Genomic DNA, 23,321 nt, shown 5'->3' with positions numbered 1-23,321 from the left:
AAGGTAACTAAAAAAGCTGACTAACTTGTGATTCACACTGAATTATATTACCTAAACCATCTCAAAAGGTATATAACTGCATTATTCATTTAGGTTTATTCACCCCATCATATGAAGTTTAACAACCCAATTAAATATAATAAATAATGACCAATGTCAGGGTCACCAAAAGGCCTTACTTAATTGATAAGCATTTCTGTTTATTGTTTCTCTTATGTCTATTATAGACATTTATAAGTTATTCCACTTTGAACTACATTTACAAAGTATGGTTCAGGTTATATAGTCATATCAAAATGTTTCTTCTGCATCTTTAAAATTTAAAAACAAAAAGAAGCAAAATACTAACGCAGTTCATGAATTTTCAATTTCCTTTCATATGTATATTCAATGTTCAAGTTTTGAACGTCATTGATTGTATCTTTTGTGCTTTAAAATCATTTTGAAAACAAGTGACCTAAAATCATGGACAAATTTAAAAAACTCTTATCCAAATTTGCACATCCTAACAAAAAGGAAGCGTGCTCACGTAAGTAAATCCAATTTTATGAGATTTCTTCTTTACAAATCACACAAATATTAAACTTAAAATTGACGTCATTCATTTTTGTGCGTACGAAAACCGCACCTTGGAATCATCTATGCAATCAAAACGTATCAGCAATTTAAAACTGAGATTATTTAAAAATCTTACGTGTGCTTCGATGCGATAAATGTGTTCTAACACATATCGATGGAATAATCAAATAGAATTGAATCATTTTGGTACGAATTTATATAATGATATAGTGATAGTACCTAGTGGATGAATTTTACGTTACGTCACTTTATTAGTCAGTTTTATCTTCCTTTGGCAGGTAGGTCAGTTCGATAGTAACGTAAATCGTCAAAACATGTTACTTAGATTAGATGGCAGATGTTCATCGAGGAACGCGGACAGATGATGGGACATTAGACGCAGATGTTTGCAGGATAAAGTGCTAGAGACCTAGTGATATTTTTTCTGTACTTTCTTCTTTGAATGGCAGCTGATGGTGTCCTATCATTGTCTAGCATTCATAAATGGAATTTCCTACAAAAAATTAATTTGTGACCCTACATCTGTCCACTGTACAAAAAACACAGTTTATAGTACGCTCGTCTACAACGCAGTAAAGATAAGAAAATCCACATGAGACAACTTTTTAAATGTACGTGACCGAATTGGCGATAGAACTAGATTCTCTGATTTAGCCTTGATGTAAAAAATTTCGATTGTAACCAAGCAAGATTTAATTATTTGGAACCAAATACTTGTTGCATACGATAAGACCTATCAAGTTCTGAAAATCTGAAAATTTGCAAGTTGAGCCCTTATTTATAATTCAGTATGAATTTTGCAAAGAAGGCGAAATGTTTACAAACTTTTTTTTTGAATTTATGACTCATAGTCCTTTGATATTGTGAAATGCAGTTCCTATCAAAAATATCAAGTTTCAAGACTTTGACTCCCATCTTCGTTGATTCATATTTTCCATCGAAAAATATGCGTCAGAAATATTATTCTCATTTTACGATAACGATTATTCAATGCAAGCAATTTTTTTAATATCAGAATTTACTGTAAATATTATTTATGCTGTCATTAGTGATATTTTGAATATATAATTCCATTTCTGATGTAACTAACACTTGATTTCCGTAAAATGTGCTATTTTTCTCCACAATTATTATAATTTCCATCGAAAGTAGATAATCTTATTGGATATAAATTAAAACGATTATTCCTTTTAACATTGCAAAGTTAAGATTAATAGTTGTACTGATTCATATTTATCTCAATAATTCCGTTTACATTTTTTCTTTTTAATTGGCGTGCGCATGATCCATATTCCGAAAACCTGTTCGATTACAATTAATAACAATATTTTAATCTACACTTCCGCGTTACGCATTTTTGCCAATTATATTTTGCTATAAATAAAATCTTGCGTTTTATTCGTTATTCACGCTTTGTTTTTATTTTTCTTTTTATAGTTTTATTATTAGAAATGTTATTCGGTATTGGTTTCAATATGGTATGGTATGATAAAAAAATGGTTTCATGAATATTAAAATTTGGTAATTTTAAGACATATTTGGATATATTTTTTTTTGTATTTTTATACAAAAAAAATTCACAAAATATTAAAAGAAGTTCAAAACTTGCATGAATATCCTCAATTTTGGTAAAGATGGATGTACTCATGTAGAGAAAACAAGAAGTTAATAAAATATCATTTTAAAAAATAGCAAAAATGAAAAGGGGGCCATTCTTAGTTAATATTTTTTTTAAATATTACACAGATACTGTTTTCGGAAGCCAATTATCTGCTTAATCAGTGCATACAAAATATGCTGATGTTGGCTATATATAGAAGGATCTGTGCAATATTAATAAAAACATTTAACCAAGGATGAGACTTTCTTCACTTTTTTCTTGAAACACTGGCTAATACATCCTCTCCAAGTTTATTTTATTTTATATATATAACTCGCAACTATGGTATCATTATAATTCTCAAGAACAAAGATATGTTGTAATGATGGAAAGTTTTTACATTACATATATCCTCTTGTTGCTTCGAGAAATAAGCAATCACAATTAAGTTAAAAAGGAGAGAAAACAAAGAATTCATGAAATCGATCTACAAAAAGTTATTTTCGAAAAGAAAAGCGATTCATGATTATCAGGATTGAGCTATCCCGAAAACCTAAAAAAATGGTATAGTTGGGACCGTAATGACGGAATTATCTAAATCAATTTGTTGATGTATGCGGAAGAGTGTACACACTAAAACTGATTCTAGAATTATAAATTAATTTCATGATCTTGAATAATGATCTGTGGCAATAACTTTGAAAACATATATGAAAATTATTAAAATCTGAGGATGGGTCGTAAATTCTATCATTGATTGAACCCGCTACAATTGAGTTGTAGACATTAAAGAAAGGAAATATTAAATATTTGACGTAATTTGATTTTTATATCGAAAAACGAATTGTAATACTATTTTGTTTCTTGTTGTTTCAGATAGGATAATAATCTGAAACCTTTGATTATCTGAGCCTCATGTTATAATTCTATGAATGAGTATGAAATATGCAATCCAAAATTGCAGTACAGACAATTCCTTTCGATCTTCATTTTATATGAAATTGGAAAGCGGTTGAAATTTTCATTTTGTTTATTTACTCGTTGAAAAATTTTATGATCCATCAGAGAAAATTTATCCGAATCATACTAAAATTAGACATTTCATCATTCATAAATATTATAATACGATCACTACAATGGTTTGAATCAGTTATCACACAAGCATGCAAATTTTTTATTTTACGTAAACGTGAAAGTAATGCTCTTTATTTAATGTTTACATATAAATCATGGAAAACACGGGGGCTGGCTGTGTAATATATTTCTTTATATTTGCTGATAAAGAAAGGAACTGCACGTGTGATTCATTTTTATATCACTTTCTACTGAACGCTTATAGCTTTTAACTAATTTAGTAGAACTGCAGCTACTCATTGAAAATTCAGCGCAATAAGCAAGACGCAAAAGTCACAAGATAGTAGGATAACTGTTCGATTTTTCATAATAATGGAGCACGTGTCATTATCGGTACTATCCAGCCACACGCAGCTATTCGAACATGTGCTTTCTTCCCAACTCATTCGATAAAATAAAAAAAAATAAATAAAATAAATAGTAATGTAAATACAAATAGTATTTTCATTCCCTGATAGTCTGCACGAGAACAGTAGTGATATCTCATAGATAAATATACATACAGAGAATTTTTAAGCGAAACGATTAATCAAATTCATGACCATGAGTGTGCATGTGTCTGATAATATAGTTATAAAAGTTCTACGAGTTTAGCATAATCACATAGGAACACATTTCCTTATGTTTTGTTGACTTTAATCATATGGTGTAGATTGAGCTAACAAGCAAATTTACATAACTTTTTTTCTTGCAATTGTATATAGCAAGAAATTCGCTAATAAGTATCATGTTTACTACAGTACACAAGATAATGATACATACATATATAGTATTTGGTTCTGGAAGCTAACTAGATTGAATTGAGGTAGTAACGTTTAAATTAAATGGTATTCTGAGCTGGGGTTTTAAGAAGCTTGCTAAGATTTGACGTTTTGCTAGCCTTTAAACCTTGAAATCTACCCTACAATTTCATTACTCCTCTCTACTGGGGAGTACCATCTCCAAGTGCCCGAGAAGGGTGATCACACCTGAGTTTGCAATGAAACTCGTATGAAGTGGCTCATGCCGTGAAACGTCACTGAAAATAATTTTGCACCATGAGACCCGTAATAGTCCTTGGAGAGCCTATGCTCCAGAAGAATTCCTGGAGGATGTGTTTTCCCCCGGCTATTTACGGTTGACCTTCTCTTGGAAATTTCATGGTGGTTCTTTTTATGAGCTCAAGCATGGGAGCTGTATAACTCGGGCGCCATACCCTTTAGTTGTAACGGAGCCGTTAGATAGGCCACGTATCCATCCGGGTTGGTAATCGTGAGGTCGTCTCAAAATCGGTTGTCAAATACCTGGGGGTGATGATCGATGCCAAGCTGAGTTTCAAGGGACACTTGGATTATGCGCGAGAAAAGGCAGCAAATGCCAGCTCATCCCTTGCAAGGATGATGCCTAACGTGGGAGGGCCGAAGTATAGTCGCAGGCTACTCATCGCGGGAGTGGTGAGGTCGATCCTGCTTTACGCGGCCCCTGTCTGGGCGGGAGCATTGAACCACGCGGTCAACCGGAGGAAGATATGTTCGGCATACCGGCCAATTGCGCTAAGGGTGTGCAGCGCATTTAGGACGGCGTCGACGGAGGCAGTGAGTGTTATCGCAGGAATGATCCCTATAGATCTTCTAGCGAGCGAGGCACACTGGCTCTACGAAAAACGGAAGGCAAATCCAGCCGAGGTGAATGCGGATTTCCGAAAAACCATCAGGAGAGAGTTGTGTGGCAAGTGGCAACAACGATGGGATAACTCCGACAAGGGCAGGTGGACCCATACATTGATCCCGTGCATAGAGAAATGGGTCAACCGAAAGCACGGAGAATTGAATTACCACCTGACACAGTTCCTTACGGGACACGGTGGCTATAGGAAGTACTTGCATCGCTTCGAGTTGGACGAGTCTCCCAACTGTCCTGAATGCGGTGCTACACTCGAGGACCCGGAGCACGTTATGTTCTATTGTCCCAGATTTCTACAGCAGAAAAGGAGGTTGAACAGCATCTTAGGGGCGGACATCGAGCCCTCCAACCTGGTGGAAGAGATGTTGAAGTCGGAGGAAAACTGGATGGCGGTAAATGAGGCAGTAGCCGTGGTGCAGGCAAAACTCCTGGAGTTGGATCGAGCTCGGAAGGCGGCGCGACGGAGACGTGACATGGACGAGCTGGTATAGCGAACCAGAGCCTCCCCCGCGAAGTAATACTTCACGGTGGTCCCGCGGGGAGGGGCGGAAGAGTGGGGGTGGTTTTAGTGGGTGTGAATCCCACACACTGCTGCAACCTGGCGCAGCAGCGTCTTTCTAAGATTTCCACCTCCATCCATAAAAAAAAAAAAAAAAAAAAAAAAAGATAGGCCACGTATGTACTAGTATGAATGCCGAGCATACACTCCATATAAACCAGTATCACTGTGCCAGTCATAACGGGGCTCTGATTGTAGTCTCCAAATCAATTCAGTGTTTGTTCACTGTTAGTTTAATTTTTTGAGAGCTAATTGCAATTAAATGTATAGAAATTAGCCCGGTTGCGAACGTTCATGAAAGTTGCTGTTTCCTGACGGTTTGACACCTGGATCCAAATTTTTATGGTCAAAAAATCATTCCGTACAAATTCAGAGCTTTTCTGCACTGACTCGAACGTTTCATACCGCATAAACCGATCGACAAACGTTTATTTATCTTCGATGGTTTTTTTTCGATTCTTAAAGTCTAGTTTAATCAGGAACCACAAACAACTCAAATGCGATACCAGGTCACTTTTTCGCCACATCGGAAGCCGAAACTGAAGAAACACCGAACAACCCTAGTTTTAGCCGGAGGGTCTGTCATAATTCCATCTGCAGCGGGAGCTCTTAGGTCTTATTCTTCTACTGTAAATATTGACCCTATAGACTTTTTTGGCGGGATCTATCTACTATGCGGTAACTGTATGATCCTCCATGGCATTGAGTCGAATTTTAAAAATAGAAACCATTAATATAATTTCAACCGGAAAATAGTATATATGAAAGGTTTTATACAATTTTGCACTGAAGACCATGTGCGAACTAGCATAGTAGTCTTCTTTAAAAAAGATAGGTCCGTTGGCCAAAAAAAAAACGGAGGAAATTTCTCTCCGCTGTGCCTTACACAGTCGTAAACCAGCGTTTGCTGAGCTGTCTCTAAGCAAAACCAAATCAAAATGTCCTCTTTTTTAGAAAAATAGATCCTCAGCTCAAAAATATGGGTCCCTCGACCTAAACAAAAGTGGAAAGTTTCTCTGAAATAGGTTCTTTATTAATGCGGTATCAGAATACCCAATTCTAAAATTTAAACAACAAAAGACGAAAGTGACAGAGAATTATCATCAAGAACACACTATATGCATGCACGGTTTAATCGAAACTTCGCCAAAAATCACAAAAAAAAAGAGTGACCTGAATGATATTTGGAAAACTATGAATAGTGTCTATAATTTCAAAAAAAAATGAAAAACAAAAACCGGAGAACATGCGGAATCGCAATTGAAAGATCTCGGGTAGATCAGATTCCACAGTGCATAGTGCTAAACTAGGGAATAGCTAACATTATTCAAGAAATCTGCATTCAAGTTCGGAAGACTTCAGTAGTTATCGTGGTAACAAAGTTTGCCTTATGTTTTTGGCAAATACCAGAATACATGCCAAAAACTTCTTCAAACATTTTCAACGGGCTTCAAGGAAGTGCTTGTAGAAATACTCTGGAGAAGCAAGTAGCGTAGGTCCAATGAATGGCGAGTTAACACCATTGCGTCAAGTACGGCGGCTGTTCAGAAACTAATGATAAAAACTCTCTACGAAAAAGTACTTGTTTAATCTTCTAAATCAACATGTTTCATCAACACTTCACTTTCACCACCGTTCCTATCACTTTTGGAATACAAATTTTATGCTGTCCTCTGCAAGCTTCTTCACAACTTTCATCACCTACTTATCTGTCTTGAGTTTTCGCCCCTTAAGCGGAGTTTTACTTCGGACTGTGCATGTAAAATGGTGCAGTAAAATTTCATTGATGTTCCTTTGAGGCCTTTTTTTTGGGGAACGAAGCAATATGGTGGTCAAAATGGGTATGTAACAGTCTTCCGTGACTGTCCTACCGTTGGAACAATGTTAAGGTCCTTTTTAGGATAGAGGTTCAGATTGGATTTCGCATAAAAGACAGTTTACCAGGTTTTATTGCCCCCTACTTTGGTTACGAGCCGAGCTCTAGCAGATTATTTTCTATAAAAATGAAATGTATCTCATATAAAACTCCGAACTATCTAACCACCGCATATACCGTTAATCGATTTCTCCTCTGAACTTATTGACTTTCAGCAAAATTTGCATATATTGTGTGCATATATGTTCAGTTTTTTTTTTATTTTTTTTTTAGGAAAATTAAAGTGTGTTTAAAATCTAAATAAAATTTATAGAACTCATCACTTTCTTATATTATCAGTTTTTATTATATCAATAAAGATTTAAATTATTCAATCTATATCGACGGTAAATTGAAAGAAAAACTGGTTCATTGCACTTTTTTAGCGTCTATTGAATATTAGATAGATATATTAGGAGTGCGAAGTATTTTATCTCTGACTCAAGCAGTGAATGTTAAGCTTTTTCATAAATGAATCGCTTAGATAGAATGCATGCTTAAATCGGATTTCAGGGGATATGGAAACCTTGTTTTGAGTGATGATTTTTTAATCACTTCCTTTCACTTGACTAGTGACGCATAACGAGGAATCAGAAAACTAGATTTATAAGCTAGTGCTGAATATGTTTTTCATGGAGTACGAGTTTAAGGAATATTTTTGCGATAACGTTTAAAAAAAATAATCATACTGATAGTAGAAATACGTAGGCACTTATAATTCCGATCTGGTTTGCATGAAAATGCGTCAGTAAATATGTATTGCTACCAAAGGAGCTTGAAGGAAGCATGACACCGGGAACTACTCTCGAAGTTGTGTGAAGACTCTGGTTACTGACTAATATATGGTTGCCATTATCCCCTAAGTGGGTTTTCGGTCGGTTCATCGAAATGTGTTTCAAGTCCTTTCAGAGAAGCTGGAACTCCTCCTCAATGGTCCACCGTGTCTCTAAAGCGACTCAATCGTCGGCTAGCCTGGAATAGTAGATTCTATTGGTAGAACTGTTGAAAATAGTGGAGGTCTGAAACGAAACTTTACTAAAATTGGTATAGTGTCTGTGTGTCCTCTACATATTATTATTCGAGAACGACCGCCCAATTGACAGGAGATTCATTCGGGGTTTTATGTTGAGCTATAAAGAATAACTCCGACTTGCAAAATGGGATTTATTTTTTTTTTTTTGCAAATTCGGCTTTGTGGGTTCAAATGAAGAGTTCTGATATAACAATAATAACAGCATCGTTACTAGTCGCTGACGTTTTTGTAGCTTAATTTGAATTTGCCCAAACTCCTAAAATGGTGTTTTTGGTCTGCCAAAAGTTGCTTCCGAACAATGCGACAGGTCATGGGGTTCGACTGTCTAGTTTGTCTTCATGGAAAATTTTCTCAACTAACACGATTTGGCTGACAGGGTCAAAAATTTGAATGATGTGTCGTCAGAATGCATTAAGGGTTTAGCAATATTAAATTCCTTTCTAATTTTTTTTTATTGGCTCAGAACAGCCGAAGAAGGAGGCAAATAGAAGCCACAATCAGTTGTTGTTAAGTTGAAGGAAATTCCTTGAGATTCAATTCCAGAACCCTCGGCTTATATATCGGAAGGAAAGGTCAAGTTAACCAAATGTCTAGACCCCAGTTAAAAGTTATATGTTAATCTATGCTTCTACGAAATTCGAAACTGTGTAACGTATGTGTGAAGAAATATCCTTCGTTTTTGCATTTCGGAATTAATAGGCACATAGCAGTAAATGTATCAAAACATAAGGGTTGCAACATAACGTTTTTACTTAGGTCGAGTAAGGTAGCTAAACTTGTTGGCTGTTTCGCGCAGGTTCGCCTGTTGATGCTTCAGGGTTCACGCTGGTCGTTTGTTGCCAAAGAGGTTGTGTGGAAACTCGGGTTGAGAAAATGTTAGATGCAAGCTGAGGTAACGGAAGTGGGGCAAGTAGGTATAGGCACAATAATAAAAGGTGTCAACTTGGTGTCAACTTACCGATTTTCGTCAGTATTTTGTATAAACTTATTTGCGTTAATTTTGCCTAAATTAGCAAGAGTGAGTGCATACAATATTGCAAACATCTAAATTAATTTTTTCACAATTTATCGTGTCCACATTATATTAAATTTACTTAAGGTTAATCCAAATCAGAATTTCACCCTGAATTCGTTTAGTCTGCGTTTTATACGAGCCTTTTGAATATGCAAATTCGGTTTATTAAATATTAAAAAAAACATTAATTCTTCCCAAAAAAAACATTAATTCTTCCCAAAAAAACCTCCAAATATCACATCATCAAATTTCCAAATCAGGCCAAATAATTCCCGCCAGACAGCCCCTTCCCAGCAACACTTCATCTCACCTGTTTATTTCATCATCTCGAATTCCCGCAAAAGCCGGCCAAAGCCCGCCAAAAAAAGATTTACGGACAAAAAAAAAAGATTTAAGAGGAATCTTTTCGCAGTCTACTGAAATTCTTTGCGTATTTGTGAAATGAATGATTCGATTCCCTGCCCTATCGTTAATCGGAAACGTGAATAAAAACCAGAATGGGCTCGCCGGTGTTTCGTAAAGAGAAACCTCATCAAGGTGTATTAAGTTACCATGCATATTCGAGGTGTACGGAATTATGTATGAGCACATGTGCGGTATATGATGTGTGTCTGAACTGGAAGCTGAACGAAAAAATTCAAAACTTGTATATCAGTTCATTATGTGAAGTATCTTATGGATGTGTTTGTTTCATGGTTTGAATAACTTACATTTTATGTTAACCCTTGATGGATATGGATACCAGGGAAGGAATCAGATTCATGCATTTTTTAGGTCTGTGAGAACTGTTCACAGAGGGACGCCACGAATATCCCGGAAATTATTAATAGAAAAGTGAAAATCTAGGTATTTCAAGCAGACCAGAGAAGTTAGGATCAAAGCGAAAGCTTCCTAGGTTTTTCTCTATGAAATTAGTGAAACTGAATTGAGATGCATGGTGGGTAACAACTTCCTTAAATGCGAACATGAGGTCCTCGACAACCACCGCCCCAGACAAGTCTGCAAAAGCCCTGAACCGAATTCCATGGCTTTGTTAAATAATATACTTGCCTTCATAACTATTTTGTTCCGCACGTTGTAGAAATATATTATACATCTTTATACATATCGACATCTAGATACATATATTACCCCTCTTGAGGTGGTAGCAAGTTCCAATTGTGCATGCTGTGTGTACCAATGTACATGCTTTGTGAGATATCAGACACTCATATCAGATACTTTGCCCGCAAACTTCAGGGCGAACCCTCCACAATGTGGTTCATGCGCTCTGTTCAGATATTTACGACCACCATGGAATTTGTTATGCTGTTCAGTATCAGATGTATATTTCTGTAGTTATGCTATATTATTTCAATTTTTCGCCCGTCTGAACCGGGGAAACTTCAGTACATGTGCTCGGAGGTCGTTCACTTTTGTCTGAAGTGCATTGCATTCGACCAGGGGAAATGGAGAAGGAAAAGGGGATCTAATCTTAGATATAAGCTCTTAATACAGGGGCTATTGACTAGCGGACATCATATAGATATGAATATTTAATTTGACCTATTTTTCCCGATTACTGCTTTATCATAATCCGTAAGGTGTGTTCTCTTATCGTCTTTTCTTTCTGGAAATTACCGGTGGCTAATACAATTCCGAGTAATTGGGGGTTTCTCTGAAATAGCTGTTTTTGTGGGAAAACTTGATGCTATTTGCTTTGTCTTGTAAGCAGCCTTGTTGAGCTGAGAACTAGTTACTCCGTTAATCTCCACTTGAATACTGCAGTGATATTATTACTAATTATCTGAAAAACTCACGCAGCTGGGCTCTATTGCTCAATTAGATCGTATTGTCAATTAGCCGTGAACAACTTACTTAACATTGAAGTGATATATTTGCAATGAAATTTCTAACGGAAACCTTGAAACTTTACAGCCATATTTTGAAAAATAGGAATTGTCAGCAAATAAAGGAATATGGAGTTATATTTTCACGGAATTGATAAAGCATTATCTCCAGTTTTGAACAAATATTAACTACATTAAAATTTTCCATATCAGTCCTTCTTTTCGTGCTTTTAGTTTATCATGGTGAAAAATCACGTATTATTGTCAATAATTCTTCCATATAAGTTCCAAAAAATTACGTCTGAACATATTTTGCTGTCTGAGTTAATAGCACATGTAATTAGCCTTGAAAAATATTCAAGTTTATCTCTTTTGTAATTAAAGCTATTTTGTGAATATTGTAGTAATTGCGGCACTTGATTCTGAATATTAATATTTATGTCTAGATAAAAAGGGGGTAATACACGGCAAGTCACCAACATTTGATCAGTATTTATTGGAAAAAGTCTGAATGAACAAAATTGAAATTATTTTATATCACCATAATTAAAGTAGAGCAGTAGTAAGTCTTAATTAATGAATCAAATAAAAAGAACATTTCGCAAGTTATAAGACTCATCCAGGGTGCAGGAAACACCATAGTTACTATTAGGTTTTTGGCACACACGTGCCATTAATTGTTCTTTGTTAGCTGTGAAAATGGGGTGAAATTCGCGCCACATGTAAAATCTAAACAACAAACCTTCACTGTGCAAGGTACAAGGTAAAATCATTATTTAATCTTTTAAATATGATTTTAGGATTGATAAGCATTGCGAACACGTAAACCTTGGAAAAGATAGCTTCCAGTGAAATGGGATTAGATTATCTCTATTTTTTAATTTTTAATGGCATAAAACATTTAGCTTGAAATATGTTCTATATTTTCAAAACTTACTTTGAAAAGAATTGGCATCATGAAATGAATTCCAAATACGTATTATGAATCCACCTATGCTATACGTAAAAAAACCAATTGCTCTGAAAACAATTCAAAACAAAAAATAGTGAATTCATTTTCACTTATTGAAACCGCTCGGTAAATTCATACAATCAATTGAAATTGATTACGTGTTTCAATCGAAAGTTTTAAATCATTTAAACTCTAATTCTCGTTAATCAAAAGGTGAAATTTTTCTATTTGAAATTTACTTCACATTCCACAAAACAATTTTAATTTTTCCTTTCTTCACATTTTTGAAAACAAGCACAATTCAATAAATTGGCAATTGATTGACCTTGGAAGAAAGTTTAGCTGCAATTATCGCATGTAGCTAAGTCATTTTCATCTTCAATTTGTACTGAACATTTCTAATTACGCAGCATTTTATCTTATGATATTTCCTATTCAAGATTCCATGCCCGTTGGAAAACCTGGCAATTTGTGGTAATTTTTCATGGAACTAAATTAGGGGCAGGGGCAGAAACCTGGTAGTCGTAATTCAAGAAATTTTGTTTTTCAATTGTCATTGAGGCTAGGCCGCAAGGTTTTTTGGTTTTATCTAACGGAAGTCACATATAATTTTCATTCATTTCAGTTTTCTGGTTAATGAGAGCATCAACTTGGTTCACAATAAAATTAGTTTAACTTGTTCTCATGACATATTTTTATAGCGGAATGTATTCAGTTGTTTTGTTCAGTAACGAATTAGGTTGCTTGTAATACAGGTATTGTTCAGCGCATTTATTATGCTTGTGTGCACTGCAAATACGGGCATGAATTTGCTTAACATAAAACCTAATAAAAGTTAGTTTATAGGACAGTAACTGCATTTGAAAATAAATAGAGTAAAAGGTTAAGTTTTTTGGTTTAGTTCATGAGTAAGTCGAATCTAAATAAACTTAGTGTTCTGAGCTCCCAATTTTGAATATAAATCAATTTAAAGTGTATGAATGTATTTTACACGTAAACCAACCGAATATTGGAGCTATTTACCACCTTTTCTTCAAGAGGAATGTCTTGACAAAAACAAGGGCTCATTCACAGAAAATAGAAATACTACTTGCACGTTAACTTCTTTTGCAAACTACTGTTATACCGACCTTCCTCACTACACTAACTTCATTCAGTTCAGATTGGTTCATTACCAAGGTGGTCAACCCTCCGCTTTAAGCCTCAGAGTGAGAAAAAAAATAGAACAAAATGTGGAATTTTGAAACTATATAACTTATGTTACTACTACAGGATAGAAATTCGGTGGGCCTAGAGTTACGTGGCACACAATAGTGAAGAAAGGGCGGTCCCTTTTTGGTAAATCGTTGGTGGTTGAAGCACATTTACCAGGAATTGACATGATGGGCAACCATATAATCTACCGATTGAGCGTTCACACCAACCACTTTTTTGGTTATGAAACCATTTATTTCAAATGGGCTACAGTCATTATAAATAAACAAAAATCCCGCACTGTGATAAGGAATCGACCCTAACTGAATATGTTGAATTTGGGTCGCAATAGTCGAACTAACCGAAAAATAAATGGTTTCTCTTTGAACTTTATACGCATAGTCGTTGTTGAATAATTTTTGTCAATCGGCTATGAGAGGAATACCTTCATGAGAATGTATTAAAAAAGTCGAATGTGTCTCCCATACAGCTTGCTGCAATTTATAGGTAATACAAGTCGATCATCAAATGGGATCCTTTGATTGTATCAAAGTGCTTCTTTTTCTTTGTCCATAAAGTAATTTATTAAACAAATGTCGTATGTCGTGTTAGTCAAGTGGTTCCTTTTTCAATGATCCCAATGATAAAGGAAAAGATGCTAAAAATTGATATTTAGATCCGCATTATGCCGAAGCGAAATTATTTTTGTTACCGACCAATTGGGAAGAAGCTTCTCTCCACATTGGTGGTCCACGAACCCCTCTTTTTAAACTAAATACAAAAATTTTCAGAAAAATAAATGACGCATAAGGATTCCTGTGTTGTTGTTGTTTTGATAACATCCCTGGTTTTGTTATGCTCGTTATTCATTGAGCTTTAAAAACAAATTCATCAAAAAGCTTCTTTTTGAATCAATGATTATTCAATGACGAGCATTACTTAATGACTAAAAAATTGTCTTAATATTACGTTGGCTTCATAGTTAAAATTTCGAGGATATTTGTTAGTCAGCAAAATAATGAGAAGAAAGTGGAATAAAATCCTTCTTAGCTAAATTGTCTTTTGCTGAAGTTACACATATACTGTATATCGGGAACCAGCTGGACTTTTCATTGGTATACGTTCGGCATGGAAACTATGTTGGACTTTCTCTGAAGCAGTAGTCTTCATTTTATCAATTTCCCCAAAGTTTTCTAACCTTTTCGCCCTGCTCTCTGGGATCACTTTTAAATCCCAGGGCTTCCTTATACTATATAAACAAAAACGCCTAATATCATCTCTTTTAATAACGATAGTTGAATTAAAATGAATCAACGATTTTTTAGCTACTTCACCCATTCATTCTTGCTAATCTGTGCATTACTCATGGTTGTCTTCATTAGACAATCGAATCATTACTTCATGATATGTAATCGACTCCACATAAAAAATTCAAATCTTATAAGCCATTAAGAAATTTGCTGAATAATCTTACAATGCAAAAAATAGACAATTGGTATAATGTTATCTCCCTCAATGCTTGTAGTAAGCACCTATAAATATAATGCTGGCGTAGTGTTAATTCAAATATATCTAAACACAGAACTGCATAACACCCGGTTACATCAACCTAGACTAAATGATACAATGCAGTTAGTGATTTAACGGCAATCAAAGTCTTTGGATAAAAATAAACTCTTGCTGGCAAAATTTGTATAGAAAACAATTAATCCGACCAATGAGCCAGCTTGTGTACCTACCTGCCTACCACTTTACTATATATGATCATTCACCGATCATTCACTTAACGAAATAATGACTCATTCATTCTAAGTTGACCACTGATTTCACTTTTTTCATCATTTTCTTTACCTTGAAATTGAATTTATGCTAGCGGCCAGTTGACGGCTAAAGTCTTAGTCATCTGACCGAATGTGGGAATAAATTTGAGTGAAATATAATGGAAATAAAATAATTAGAAAAATAAATGATTAAACATGAAATAAAAGTAAAATCTTTTTAGTATTAATTTAAATAATAAAAATTTGTAATTTTTCCTCTTACTAGCGTTTTCGTTCATGTATGCAGGTATTTCAAGAGCTAACATCCTTATACCCCTTTTTAGTACTTTGGTAATTGAATTATCTATTGATTACCTTGGCAATCATTTAGTAGCAAAAGTTCTGAAGAGTGCGTGGAGTGAGCACGAGGAAAAGCTACGGGCTTTGTTTTTAGGGAAAACTACAAACACAAGAAACGAGAACTATTTTTGTTAATTTGAATGATAACTAATTTGTTATTAGGTGAAAGGGAGTCACAGCTTAAGATTGATTTATGATGATATTTTATATTCAAAACCTGCCGTGAAATATTTGAAAGTTAGGACTTGAGCACAACTTTTAGAATTTTTTTAGGAGATAATGAGGTTTCATTCTAGAATTTCACTGTATTGGACTTTCCGTTCTGAAAGTTATAACAGTACCTTAAACTCATCTTAATAGAAAGTGAATCAATAGCAAAATTTCTTGAATTGTCCCTCATGCTGATTTGCATTTTCTCAAAGCAAGATTTAATTTTAAACATAATTAAATATTAAGATACATTTGACTATATTTTAAGTTTGATTAATTTCTCCGCAGCTTGATTAACATATATAGTTTGATGAATCATAAATCAACTGTCATGTGCCCTCTATAACTTGACCCAGCTTAATATACACATTAATATTTATATCATATTTTTTACAACCATTTTATATACAAATTTTTCAAATTTCATCTCCCTTTCTTTCAGATGACACAGTGCAACAGCATTTTGGTAGCAATGGTAGTCATCAGCAAGAACAACATGATTTAGTAGTTGGGCCCGGTAAAGTGGAAGGTGGAAGCGGTGTTAATGGCAATCAATTTACCATTAATCACAGTCAGAAATCGGGTCATGGAAAAACATCATCAACAGCATCACCAAAAGGCCGAAATAGTGGTGGAATTAGCAAACAACGTCATAACGAAAATAAATCACATCCTGCGCACCCATGGCTAGTGACAACACTAAAGGGTCATACCGATGAGATCCGTGATATTGGTTTTTCAAGTAGCGGAAAATTTCTGGCTACTTGTGCTGAAGGTAAGTGAAATAAAAAATACATTTTCAGCAGTTGATTTGAATGGAAAATGTGAAGTGGAATACTTTGAATTTTCATAAGTTTTCTGGATATAAACGATCATTTCACTTCTCCAATCAGACAATGGCTCTACGTTTAAAACATCAGAATTTCCATTAATTGCAATCATCACTTCTTTTATGTAAAACAAACTTATTTTTCTACATGTTCATGGTGATCTGTTTCAGTTTTAACTATTTGATTTATCTTTTAAGCGTCTTAAATAAAAATTTTGCTTTAATAACTGTTAATGGGAGATGGGATAAATAGAAAACATAATGAGCTATCGCTAACTGTGCCAAAGAATTTCTGTTTAATGAGATTTGCGCATTAAATATTGCATTAACACATTTCCGTAAACCCAGCTGACTATACAATTTTCCACAACGACCTCTTTAAATTTAAAAAAAAATTGTACCAACATTATAGTCATATATAGAGATAATGTCAACGACCTAATTTGATAACCACTAATAATTCTAGATAGGCTAACAAAGAACGTGAAAAGAGTCCAATGTGACTTTGCAAATATCATATTTTCTTCTTAATTAAACTGAAAAATATAAAAGTAATCATAAATTCTACAATACCTAATGAACCGTAAAAATTATTCTTGAACTAAACGAGGCCATTAGGATGACTATCATTTTTTCACACGCTTTAATTGTATTTAGCATGGTCTCTTAATCTATTTTCTGCTATTGATATCGAATCTATGTATTTATTTGTATTACTGTTGCGTGTCTTTTTGTTTTTTTTTCTGGAAAAACAGCCGATTGTTATTCATTTAAAAATTTTATTGAGCACAATTGGTCACTGGAGCATATTCTACACCTTTAATGAATGTATTCCGGTTATTAACGCCTAAAATTTGTTTAGATTTCTCTTGTAAATTTCTGAGTTGAGTTGAGTGGTATTTTGAAGTTTTTTTTGGAAAATGGGTTCTGCCCATAGAATTACAGGTGTGCATCGAAAACTTGCATAGGTCGCAATATAGTTTTTTCTTTATCTTATATCTTTCAATGTATACATTGTGTACCATCCACCACCGTCTTTCTTTTTGTACGGGTGCAGTCCATTTTGGATTTGGGCTTCTCGCATACGCTGGCTGCAATCTCCTTGGCATGGCCCAGTGGAGGTGTTTGCAGTTCCTTCCTAAGTCATTGATTCATTAAATCTGTCCCCGATCTCTCTATTTACAATTTTAGCATCGTGTATATTTTGAGATATTTCCAAAAGAGTTGAGGTCTATACATTTTTGGTTTTTATCGCACGTAAAGCTTGGTTCGAGCGGGGCCGATAGGCTTTCAAATCAATATCTACCGCACCAAGCCATCGCTGCTTGGTTGGCCTCGCTTCCCATCTGCTTAGATGTTCAGGTCAATCTTAGCTAATCAGTTCTCGTTAGCGCAAATTACATGGCCATACCATCGAAAAAATATCTCCCAGAACTTTTCCACGATAGATAACACTCTACATCGAACGTGGATATCTTTATTATACCACTAATCCAAGTCAACATCTTTGTTCCCATCACCGCGAGGCGGCATTCATTGTCTTTGATAGCAGGCCAATACTTGGATCCACTGCATTAATTTTTTTCCTAAGCTTACATCCTTAAATATAAATTTAGTCCCAACAGCTACTGTTCATACTATGCATTCATCTTTACACAATCTTTCTCTTTTAACATCCTGAGCTGAAAAAAATGGAGAAAGAATGAATAATATGCAGAAGTTGGCGACTTCAAGATAGTCGAGAGCCACTATCAACGCTGCCACCATTTTAGCTAAAACCACAGTCATAGTTACTTTTACATTCAGTCATCGCTAGAATTATCAGTATAATTATGGAAATATGATGCAATATCGTCACTTTTATTTATTTATATGACAACCATTTCAAACCTACTGTTGTCCGAATTCATTTTTTATCACTGGTTGTTTCGCCAAAACATATTTGGAATATACAATGGGGTGACGTCGAAAGTCATGTTGTGATAATTGTCCTCAAAAATATGGCATGGAAAACGACGATATCTTTTTAATGTTGGCAGTGAAAAGGATCCATATAAAAAGGAACTTCCAATTGTCTTCAGAGAGACAACAGTTCATATATCTCGTTATAAAAAAATATCTGGAATCGCGTGTATTCAAGCAGTGTGCAGTGCATTTACTTACGGCTTCGTTGAATCTAAATTTAATCAAACCTCAAAGATGTACTCCGTCGGTATATTCCAAGGGAACTTGATTCACTAAGGAGCAAATCTGCAATGTAAAACAATCTTGCAATAAATAGAATTATGGTTTTTTATAGTGTCCCATCACAAGAAGCGTCTGAACTCATTCGATAAGTCGAAAAAATAAACACTCTTTTTTCATGTAATGGTTTTGCGGAGGTAAGCTGCAAGGACGTAATTAAGCTTGGCTTTCGCGAGAAAGCAATGGCTAAAATGTACAAAACAAACGACTATAGATAACGAAAATCAAAAGAATATACTGTTGAGAGCATGTTCAGTTTCTTAGACAATCAATGTTTGCCAGTGTAGTGATCCTTTCAACAAGGTTCTACTCTAGTTTTCATATCAATAGGACATTTTCTAGTTGATAGTTCAAACCTCAAATCGTGGTCTGTATGGCTATGGTCTGCACTATTCATGACCCAAATATTGGGTTAAAGCGTTTTTATATCCCATATATGTGTAAGTTTCTTACACTTCTTGAAGTACGCGATAAAAATATCTGAAAGAAAAAATTTTATTTGTGTTCGTTTTCGTTCCACTTTAATTTAAAAAAAAATCAGAATCAACTTAATTCCACGTTGATTTGTTTCTTTAAAGTTCGGTGAAAAGTTATCGAAGCAGAAAGGGAGGCTGCTTTTTTGGCAGTTAGCTTGTCGAAAATTATCTTAAAATCTGCTATTCATTTCTTTGGTAAATGTAGTTTTGAAATATTTTTATGCAAATTATCGCATGTTCTCGCATCGATTTACTCGGCCTATGGATATCATATGCCCTGTTGTTAGGATTGATTGGATTAAGTAAAATAAAATATCTTACTTTTTCTGATCTTAACTGTTATTTCTCTTCAAATGGACACGAAAAAGTCAATAAAAAAGGGAAACTTGGAAACTGTTTAGGCATATCCTCTTAAAATTTGTCAGCCATGCCATGCTTTGAGCATTTTTGATATAGATAAAACTTAGTTGTTTTATGTTCATTGCTCTCTGAAAAATTTACGGTCTTTTTCTGCTTCACTTCAATTTTCTTATATCCTATTTATGTATCTTCAACCCAAGAGCTTGCTATACTCATAATTATTCATAAATATTTTTATATGCAATCTATCTATATATCTATCCAGGAAAATGGAGTTGTTTTCATTCAAATTTTTTATCGAATTGATGACAAAGGTGGCTTCACAACAACCTGTCGATATCGTACCCATGGTTCGAATCCTAGTTTTGGTTATCAATGTTCATATCTATTTTTGTGTTTTGTGATTACTGCCATGATAATGAAGCTGAACCATACAGTAGATATCCTATATTCATCAAAAGTAGAAAGCGATAGACATTAAAGGTCACATGATACTTATGAATCTCAAATAGAATGGAATTCCCAGACTGGGTACCGAACTGAATAGGTTCAACATAAAAAACTAGTCTTCAAATCTCTTCACAAATGCAAAAGCTGTATACAATATATTGAGGAAGCTAAAAACTTGTTCAAAATTGAATATACTCTTTGCTTTGAAAATTGCAGTTTCTATCATTCCAACAATCACAGATAAACCAAAAAACTCTTCTTCTCTTTCTCTGTTTGGATTCATTCAGAAAAGAATTCGCATAAATCTTCTAAGATTAGAAAATTTATTTTTACAACCCCCCACGCACTCACACAGCTATGTTCACTTCTACTATCCATTCAAAGAAAATTATGTTGGTTCACTTTTTATTTTCTTCATCAACAATTAATACGCAAAAATATGTAAAAATAAATAATAATAAAATGAACAGGGAGCAAAAACATTTTCTAAATTTGAAAAATTGAAAAAAATAATGAAATCAACTTGTAACAAATGATAATTAAATAAGTTGAAAATTTCATTCCACTTTTATTGTATTTTGATTTGAAAATAATATTTTAAATACATTAAATGTATCTAGATATAGAAGTATGTCTATCTGTTTAGGTGAGGTTAAGCCTGCAAATTAACTAGGATTATTTAATGCAATGGTGAAAGTTAAAATGCAAAATCATTGAAATATGGGCTTAGAAAAGATTTCACAAACGGTGTGATTGTAAACAACTAAGATTTTTTGCCATACAAAGGTTTAAAGTCAATCCAGTTTGATGAGTGGAAAAAATAACAACTGACTTAAAATTAGATGAAAAGCTAGACCATACAAAGCCATTTAACCATAAATTCTTTTTTAATTGCACTTTAAGTGTTTCATTCGTCTGTGTTGAAAGTTTTAACACAAGTCATTAAAGATACAAATTTCGCTCAGTTGAAAATATCTTTATGATAAAACTTTGGGTTAGTAACAATGGTAAAATGAATGTACCGTAAGTCACTTCAAAGTTTGAAGAATTTAAGCATTGATTTTAGGAGGTATATCCACGGGGCATGCACTTATACTGAAAATAAGAACTCTTGAAAGTTGTAACAAGATTTTAAATGAAGGAAATTTCGAAATATCGTTGACATAGATTGTGCGGATGTCATGTCCAGTGTTGAATCTAAATTTTTATGGATTTTTTTTAAAGGTTTTTGACTCCCCCCTCATAAATCTTTTTTCTTAAATGAAACGATTCTTACCCTTCATAAAAATTCTGAAATCTATTCTATAATTTTCCATATCAAAATCTACGTAAGAAACATTTGAATTCTATTCGACCAAATTAACAAGCTCGTTTTCAACCAACTTATATTATAAATAACTAAATTGCTGCTAAAAATATCAACTGCTTTATGAAATTCAATTGAATCAGATTCATCTTGTTATCTTCAGTATCATTGTCGCAATCATGTGCAACTGAACGTAAATCACAAAGCATTACATATATATATGATTGATCCATATATAGATGATCTTGTGTCTATAGTTAGTCCACAGTACATGTTTTGTGACCTTAATGTTCTGTAGACCAAATTGCAACATACAAGTACCAGTACCCCATACTTTACCGGTAGAGTAATAGGAGAACACGAGAAATAACTACTGGATTAAAGTGATTCTATAAGTATATTAAGAACCATAAACCGGTACAAAATAACGGAAGCAGTGGAATGTGAAGAGGAAACTAGAATTCTCAACTGTAAACATTTCTATATTGTGTATACAGTGACTCAAAGTCAAAATGATCCACCCGGTATAAAGCAGTTAAAATGTGTTGTACTGATTGAAAATAAGTAAATCATGAACTACCATAAATAAAAAAAATGTTGCTTAAGATGAACTCGTTTACTTTTAAGTTTGTAAAAAATAAAAAATTTATTTCATTTATAAATATAATAACATAAACATAAAAATGCATAATTCCTAGTCAAAGTGAAAATGATCCATTAAAATAAAAAAGGCAAAAACAAAGTAAATTCAAAATTTTTTTTAGCTAATTAATATTTAGTATGAAGCCCTTTAGCCACCCTAACAGCTGACAGTCTTCTTGGCATTGACTCAACAAGTTTTTTGCGAATTCTGATGGAATTTTTGCCCATTCCTCCAAAATAACCTGCTTTAAGTGATTTCGGCTAGATATTCTATGTTGCCTGATTCGATCGTCTAGAAAGTCCCACAAATGCTCGATAACATTCAGATCTGGTGATTGTGGTGGAGTTTCGATAACCTTAGGACAATTGTAGAGCATCCATTCGCGAATGAGAAACGATTTGTGTTTGGGGTCGTTATCTTGGTAAAACTGGAAATTCCCTTCAAGACCCAAATTTCTGGCACTGGCATGTAAATTGTCCTTTAGAATTTGAAGGTACATAAATTTGTCCACATTGCCGTCTATGACATAAATATTCCCGACCCCATTGGCTGCCGTGCAACCCCAAACCATTACTGAACCGCCCCCATGTTTTACGCTCGCTTGTAAATTTTTCAAATTTAACTCTTCATTCTTCTTTCTCCATACTCGAACTTTTCCGTCGGATCCAAAAACATTAAATTTGCTCTCATCTGCAAAGATAACGTTGTTCCAGAATTCTGGACCGTGTGAATAGTAACGATTTGCAAATTCTAGCCGGCGTTGCTTATTTTTTGGACTAATTAACGGCTTTATTCGAGGGGCTCTGTTGTTAAATCCATGATTTCTCAAAACGATTCGGATTGTTTCGTCGCAGACCTTGATACCTAAATGCTTTTCAACTTCTACACGTATTTTTGGTGCACTTAGTTTAGGATTGTCTCGAACCAAATTTAAAATCCATCGTTCGTCACGCTCGGAAAAAGCCTTTTTAGGACTTATACGAACTTTATTACCGATGCGATTTTCTCTAAATCGCTCAATTATATGTTGTACAGTTGAAGGACTTTTATTAACAATATTCGCTATCGCTCTTTTACTTTTTCCAAGCATAAAATGATGGATCACTACCTCCCGCTCTTCGTACGTCGTGTGTCGACCCATTTCACTAGAAAAACTTGCCGAAATAGAAATGTAACTGATGACTGCACTCAGCGAAGGGCTATAGTTAACT

General features: G+C 34.3%; 1 protein-coding gene across 2 annotated transcripts in view; it reads left to right on the top strand.

The window, feature by feature from the left end:
* Positions 1-23,321, top strand: part of LOC119657638 (RNA exonuclease 3) — an 87,019-nt gene that overhangs the window by 50,572 nt on the left and 13,126 nt on the right. For both annotated transcript variants that reach the window (XM_038064642.1, XM_038064643.1), the window contains exon 2: positions 16,245-16,577. In XM_038064642.1, the coding sequence (XP_037920570.1) occupies positions 16,245-16,577 (333 nt within the window). The remainder of the gene's footprint in view (positions 1-16,244; positions 16,578-23,321) is intronic.

This window comes from Hermetia illucens, chromosome 5, assembly GCF_905115235.1.
Source record: "Hermetia illucens chromosome 5, iHerIll2.2.curated.20191125, whole genome shotgun sequence".
In the NCBI taxonomy this organism is placed as follows: Eukaryota; Metazoa; Arthropoda; class Insecta; order Diptera; family Stratiomyidae; genus Hermetia; species Hermetia illucens.
Note: the sequence above shows the minus strand (reverse complement) of the source record. Positions and strands in the feature narration are given on the sequence as shown.